Source organism: Patiria miniata, unplaced genomic scaffold (genome assembly GCF_015706575.1).
Source record: "Patiria miniata isolate m_02_andy unplaced genomic scaffold, ASM1570657v1 HiC_scaffold_9, whole genome shotgun sequence".
In the NCBI taxonomy this organism is placed as follows: domain Eukaryota; kingdom Metazoa; phylum Echinodermata; class Asteroidea; order Valvatida; family Asterinidae; genus Patiria; species Patiria miniata.
In genome coordinates, this window is record NW_024037076.1 from 19027748 (window position 1) to 19034756 (window position 7009).

At 36.6% G+C, this 7009-nt stretch overlaps 1 protein-coding gene across 2 annotated transcripts; it reads right to left on the minus strand.

Annotated features, from left to right (window-relative positions):
• Window positions 1–707: 707 nt before the first annotated feature.
• LOC119720070 (cytochrome c oxidase subunit 6A, mitochondrial-like) lies at window positions 708–4217 on the minus strand. 2 transcript variants are annotated; one of them, XM_038189591.1, is made up of 2 exons: window positions 4071–4217; window positions 708–2710 (listed from the first exon to the last, which is right to left on the minus strand). In XM_038189591.1, the coding sequence occupies exon 2, from the start codon at window positions 2697–2699 to the stop codon at window positions 2358–2360; it is 342 nt and encodes a 113-aa protein (XP_038045519.1). In that variant the 5' UTR covers window positions 2700–2710; window positions 4071–4217; the 3' UTR covers window positions 708–2357. The 2 variants fall into 2 exon arrangements, with proteins under 2 accessions (XP_038045519.1, XP_038045520.1); XM_038189592.1 differs by having other exon boundaries at window positions 708–2708; window positions 4067–4212.
• Window positions 4218–7009: the final 2792 nt, after the last annotated feature.

Here is a 7009-nt window from a genome sequence, read left to right on the forward strand (position 1 = left end):
TACTCGAGGGGGAGGGAGAGAAACAATGATAATGTGACAGTAAAAGAACCCAAATTGAGGGGAAAATAAAAATGCACAAAAATAAAATGCATGAAAATATTTGCCATAATCTACAGTAAATCTTTATATTTTGCCCATTGCCGAAGTAGCAAAATACAATGCACTCCTTAAACTGCACATTGCAATTCTTTTTAAAAATAAAATTTCGAACCCCCCACGTAGGCCATCAGCCTGGGGGTTTGGTCAGTATCAAATCAGGGCACAAATGATGATTATAGTGCGCATGCGCAAGGTATACCGCCCCTAGAGTGGTACATGTAACAAGCATTTTGATGGCCATTTTGAAAAAAAAGGGTGATAACACCCAAAAAGCTGCCACCGCTGCAATGCTATCACATATTTTCCAATTCTGGAGGTGTATGCCTTGCCGAAAATCGCTATGACGATTATTCCCCTCATTTGATACCGGTGGCCAAAATGGACCGAGGCTGATGGCCTAACGAATCTAGAAAATCCCACTCTGAATTATCATAGCTGCCTTGATGACAATGCACACCCAAAAATTGATAAACATATCTGAAAGTGCTGCAATGATTTTGAATCCTTTTTTTTTTTTTAAAGAATTAGGAATACAAGAAAAAGCTTGGTGACAAAATTACATTTCAACACAAAGTCACAAACCACTATTTGTAGTGACACACAAGGCTTCATAATTAAAACACACTTTATTCAATTTAAGTGTTTACAGTGTCAAGAACTGGGCAACAGTCATGACGGTTACTTCTAGTGTACACATTGGTGATGCAAATCTTTCTTATTGCTAGTGTACAAACGTAAGGTGCTAAAGATAGATGACCATGCACACTGCAATAATATAAACTAAAGGACAAACAAAACATACTTGAAACAATTCAGGGATTTAACAAAACTCGACAAAAGTGAACTCTTGTTAATGAAGGTCTAAAGCATGGGCTACTTTTGCAGTCAATGCAATTGAATGGAATTCCTTTCTTCTCTTTGTCTTGAATACAAAAAAGGTCTGAAAGTGTGATATTGTTTACAAGTAAAGATGCTGTTTTCTGAGTTTTTTTCCCCACAGAACTGCAAACATCTGCTGAGAATAACCATAAAAAGGAAATCACCCGTTTCACAAAAAAGGAAACTCCAATTTAAATTGTTGTGACGAATGTGCTATGAAAGTATTCCCTGTGTAGACTATGGAGAGCAAAATCGTTTTTTACCAGGAACAACAAACGTGTCAAATAGTGCATCAGTCAAACCACAAAATTGAATCACGGGGACAGATATAGTCCTTCAATCATGGCAGTCCCCAGAACAGAAAAATTGCGTATTTCTTCCGTTGCACACATGTACAGGCTGATTCATATTGGCGCGATAGCGAACACGAATTTGTGACGTCAGGGCAAATTCGCAAAAGTTGAACACATTTTAACTTGGGCGAATTTTGCAGCGATTGCTTTGTGACGTCAAATTTGCATCGCATTCGCATGAAGCATGAACAGGCCTTAAAGCTTGTTCCTTGCGAAATATACCATGTGGAAAAACACCATGCTTAGATTTATACAGTCGAGTCTCGTTAATACAAACTCGTTCGGACCTAGCCAAATTGTTTGTTATATCAGAAATTTGTATTAAGAGTCAGTCCTATTCCTTGTGCACATACATGCACAGTCGGGACTAAGGCTTTATGTTTGTTATAACCAGAATTTTGTATTAACAGAGTTTGTACTAACGAGATTTGACTGTACATGAAATTTTACTAGCAGCTGACCAACTCAATCACTCCCTATTAAATTAAAATCTTTGTATCGTAGAGCATACCCATGCATGCCGTTCAATTTGGTTGTTGTACAAATCGAGCTTCTGCAGTGAACGAGGTGCACACATGTCCAGTTACATGTACCTGAAAGAATTTCATCCTGTACATTTTAGAATCTTTGCAGTACATGAATAATTACACTCTGAATGTAGCAACAAGTTCAACCCTACCACACCCATCTTAGAACCTACAAGATCCAAGAGCATGCAGAGTCTGTTGAAATCTGTGGTTGATTTATGCCTCAAATACAGGTCACTTGTAAGTTTCTGCAGATTCCCTGTTGTTAGGTCTGTTGGAATCAACATGGTGTGGAGAAAATAGCTAAAGCCAGTCAGGGCAAATTCATAAGAAATCATTGTAAATGTACATTTTCTGTTATTTTTTTCCCCTACACTTTCATCCCGTTGTATTACTCCAGCTATCAGTAAACACTAAAACAAAAACTCCATACAGTCTTTTCAATAATAATTCACGAGGCTTTCGGTAACTCGTGTTGCTACAACGGACGGGTTTTCATCTATTCCTCGCCTTCGTATCCCTCCGGTAGCGCGTTGCTCTCGGGGTTGTGGAACAATGAGTGGTTACCATCTCCCCAGAAGAACGGCTTGTTGCGGATGCGCAGGTGCGGGTAGGCCACGAATTCGTCCCGGTGATGGTGGGCCTTGTGTTCCATCTCCCCCTTGTAGGCGTTGACCATGCAGAAAGCCACGCCGGGAATCGCTACCAGGAACGTCAGCATCTTCCAGGTCTTGGTGGAGCCGTGGGAGTCTGGGGCGGTGGCCGACGCTGAGGTCTCTGCCCTTCGCAGTAGCGTCGTCGAGAACTGTCGACGGACAACTCTCAGCAGATTGGATGCCATTGTTTTTGTGCCTGCAATGTGGACAGAAAATAAGATATGTAATTAGGACAATCCAAATGTCAAGGGTTTGTGTGGGATGTGCGAAGAGGTGTGGGAACAATCAAGGCGGCGACATGACTGATACTGTGATAAAAAACCTACAAGGTTGGAGCTTGCAGACTTTAATGTAACGCATTATGGTTATCAACAAGCTATTAATTTGAAATTTTAATTCACAGCCCTGTTCTTTTGCTGATCAAAAATATTAAAATCCATATTTTACTGCCCTTGAAGTGGCATTTTTGTTGGGAAAAAAAATTGCCCTATGTGGAGATGTACAATTATTCGATTGGGAAAGATCTTTTCCAAAACAAAAATAAGGCAAGGTTGATCACGTTGATAAGAATGATGAAAATCATTGTGGTAAAAATAATAAAGAATAAATGAATGAAATACTGAAATAGGGCCCAATTTTTTAAATACTTTTTTTTACAGAAATGTCATCCCAAAACAGCCTAGGCCCTACAATAATGCAATTCAATACTGTGTATTAAAAGTTATGTATTTAAAATTAAATTGACATGCTATTAAAAACAAAACTAGAAAAAAGCGTGATCGTGTCGTTATGGGCCCCCCTTTAGTTTCGATCAAATTAGAGTCAAGGGTGTTTTTTATCATTCAAAAAAGACCTAAAGCAGACTTCTCTCAGATTAGATTAGATTAGATTCTAATGACACCTTTTTTTGTGATTTTGAACAGTTTCTTCAGGTAGAAGTCACGATTTTTGTACGCGGTTTACGGTTTGTTTCGTGCCATTCAGTGCGATTCAGAGTGGCTTGCGCGTTCATGGTACATCACGGTGATTGACACAGGGGTGTGAGTGACCACTGCTAAAAATAGCTGAAAACAGCTGAAAAAGGTGTAAAAAAGCTGAGCTTTGGAAATCTCCTATACTTTTGTACACTGCAAGTGAAGGAAAAAAAACCGAAATCCAAAACAAAAACAGCTGAAATCAGCCTTAAAAGCTGAAATTTCACACCCCTGTTGACATCATCTGAAATTTTTCATGTTGCGTTTTGTCGTTGTCGTCCCCATTTTAACCCCACAAGAAAATTCAAAACACTGCCCTCTATCTATGACATACCTGCATGTTCTTGATGTCGCCAACTAGTTTGGTAAGTCAAATAAAATAAAAGTGGATTTTGTTCTAAAGACCGGGACCCCCCGTAACTACACGATAGCCCAAAAAACTTGAAAGCAAGTTTAGAGATCCATGTCCGGAAACCGGGCAAGAAGTTGCAGCAGTGCAGTCCAACGATTGTTTGAGCCTGAACAAACAAAACAAATTGTCATTTTACCCCGAAATAACACAGGAAAACAATGTATAGTTACCTGTTAGATTAATATCAACTTAAATCGATGAAGAAATAAACATCCGACGTGAATTGAGAGGCCGGCGTAAATTTTGAGAGAACGATCCTACGTGCAGAAATCATTCGACGACCAACTGGTAAACACAAAGTGCATGTTGGAAAATCACACGGATCCGCCGTACAGAGTACCAGCGCAGTAGACTAGCCTCTTTACAAGTTGTTGCCAATGGGCTCCGTGCACAAGTACCCCATCAACGGTAACGAAGGGAGAGTTTAAGTTGTTTATAATTTAAAAAAATCAATCTGGAGAGCTTATTTTTTTTCCTTTTTAATATTTTTCAATATTTAACAAAGTTTTCAGACAATAACACACACAGGATTGTTAGGAAATAAATGAAGGGGTTTGTATGTTTCATAAAGCTAAAATGTTGAAACCAACTTAATTAACAGGGATTCCGGGGTTTTTTTGTTTTGTTTTTTAAAGTTGTACCATGTTAAACTTTTATATTTTAATATTTTCTAGTTGAGAAGGGGGCAATAGCGTTGGGGTTGGTATTGTCTGTAAAATATTTTGGAGATATTTTAAAACAATTTCAACAAATTTGGGATGTTGAGGTATCACAAGACATACTTTAGATCCGTGGTGATTTTATATCATGGTTACCACAAAAAAAATGTACAATTTAAAACATACATAACATACAGAGGAAGAACTGTTAAGATTCGAAAAAGGAACCTGCAAAATTGTATTCATTTAAACTTCGTTATGTTAATGCTGACAGGCAATCGTTCAAACAACTGGTACTATAAAAAAATTAACAAATTCATTAAACAGGACTGAATATTTTTTATGCAATTTAGATCTTCATGTGGAATCTGTTTTGTGGCTTATAATATTCCAGTCTCCAGTTAAAAAAAAATTCAGTGAAGGTGGCTTTTAGAAAATCTGGAACATGCCAGCAAAGATTAATTGTTCCTGCATATACCAGGGACGAGTTACAAATAATTACATTCTTGTGGGGTAGGCTGGTTCCCACCCCACAATCAGCATCGATACTGTATGGACCGTGAACCGGTCTGCTTGTAAGGTGACACTGTTTGTGCCCAAAATAAAAAAAAGATGCCCCAAAAGAGGTTTTTGAGTTAATGTAGAACAGACATATTATACTACAAAAAAAACCCCAATTTGTTGATTATTGTTGTTGGGTTATCAATTTAAAAAAGAATTGTTTTTCTATAAACCTTTGTAGGTACAGACACCCTTATGGTAAAGTCACACAAATTTGAACTTCAAAGATGTATTTTTTTAATCTTAACAGGAAAATTTCTTACCCTTGGTATACATGTACATTTAAATGCAATTTGAAAAGCTATGTACAAGCACTACAAACCTAAAACAGGAATACTGACTACCGAAACCCACGCAAAGCTACTTTTACAGAGAACTATTAGGTTGTTATTTTAATCCGTACCAAATTAAATTCAGACTCTTGAGAATAATTTTACAATCAAAATCAAAAATTTTAGATTTTGATATTCAACAAAATGGAAAAAAAAACTCTGACTCTCCTTTAAACTTGTAAAGCTGGCAGTGACGAAAATCAGACCCAACAAGTGATACTTCTGCTTAAAAATGTCTAATACCAGAGAAAATCATTAAAAAAAAAACGCTACAATACTTCATTTAAAATAAAAATAAAATACTAAATAACATAAATGAGAACAATATTAAGAACAAAATGGCAAAATAAATAAAAAGAAATGGGGAAAAACAATACTAGCGCATTCTCAAAAACTTCCTTTAGATGTTGGACTACCTGTATTTCAGAATGAAGAAGTTAGAATATTACATGTAAATAAGTTTCTTTTTATTACAGGAAAAAAGTCCTTACAAGAAATTGCATTGTGTGCCTATATGTGAGGTAAGCAGTACATCCTTTTTAATATTTTTTTTCTTTTAAACATGGCAATCTAGTCTATGTACAAATACAATATTTCCAATAACAAGCATTCATATTCTTAAAAGGCAAGCACAATTTTCACATTCAACTTGCTGCCTTAATTTTTTTCTTTACTACTTTTTTTTCCTTTACGTTCTCTTGGCACATTAATCCCAATATAATTACAAACATGAACACTTTGTTCCACATTGTTTTCAAATTTAAGGGAACATCTGAAAAACCTAAAAAAATGACCAATGAAACCTTAACAGTAAAGATAAATACAAGCCAACTTTAAGTACACCTTTGGTTTTTCCCCGCATTTCTGGGCCTTTTTTGTACGACACATTCAACATATTTCAACCTTACGTATAGATTGAGTGCATTCAGGAGCCATCTTTAAGGTGTGGTATTTTATGGTTATTCATTAACAATGAAGATACAAGAGGTCTTAGTGTGTATCCTTGTTGAACAAAAGCACAAACCTAAAAAATGTCTGCAGTGCAAACGATCTATGGTACGGTGCTAATCCAGACAGCTATTTGACCGTTCAGCTGTAATAAACTATGTAATGCTTTTGCTATATTCAGATCCCGGTTGGATACAGGGAACTAGATCAAGATGCACAACACTAAAAAGGCTAGCAACATCCAAACCAGAACAATTTTTACACTTTGAGAATTAACTTTAAAGCCTCTGTCTTCCACTATTTGCTGAAATCCAGTAAAAATCATTTACAGTTTTTGAGCTTACTCCTCAAGTTAATACTTCTTTATGCTTGAAATACTTCCTTATTTCAATACTTTTAAAAACACAACAGCAATTTGTTGTACCACAGATTTTTTTTGCATTGTTTTGGCCATTATTTATTATAACTTAAAACAGCTACGTCAACCCAACAGGATTACTTTGAGTGTACGGGTGTGTTTGAAACCTCGAGTTTGTCCCAGCTTCAGCTTAGCACAGACTTCAAAATCATTATGTTTGCAGTTGATGCTGAAAACAAAGTCGTGGTTTC

Coding starts and splice junctions, on each gene's coding strand:
- LOC119720070 (XM_038189591.1), bottom strand. CDS start 2,699: ATGGCATCCAATCTGCTGAGAGTTGTCCGTCGACAGTTCTCGACGACG.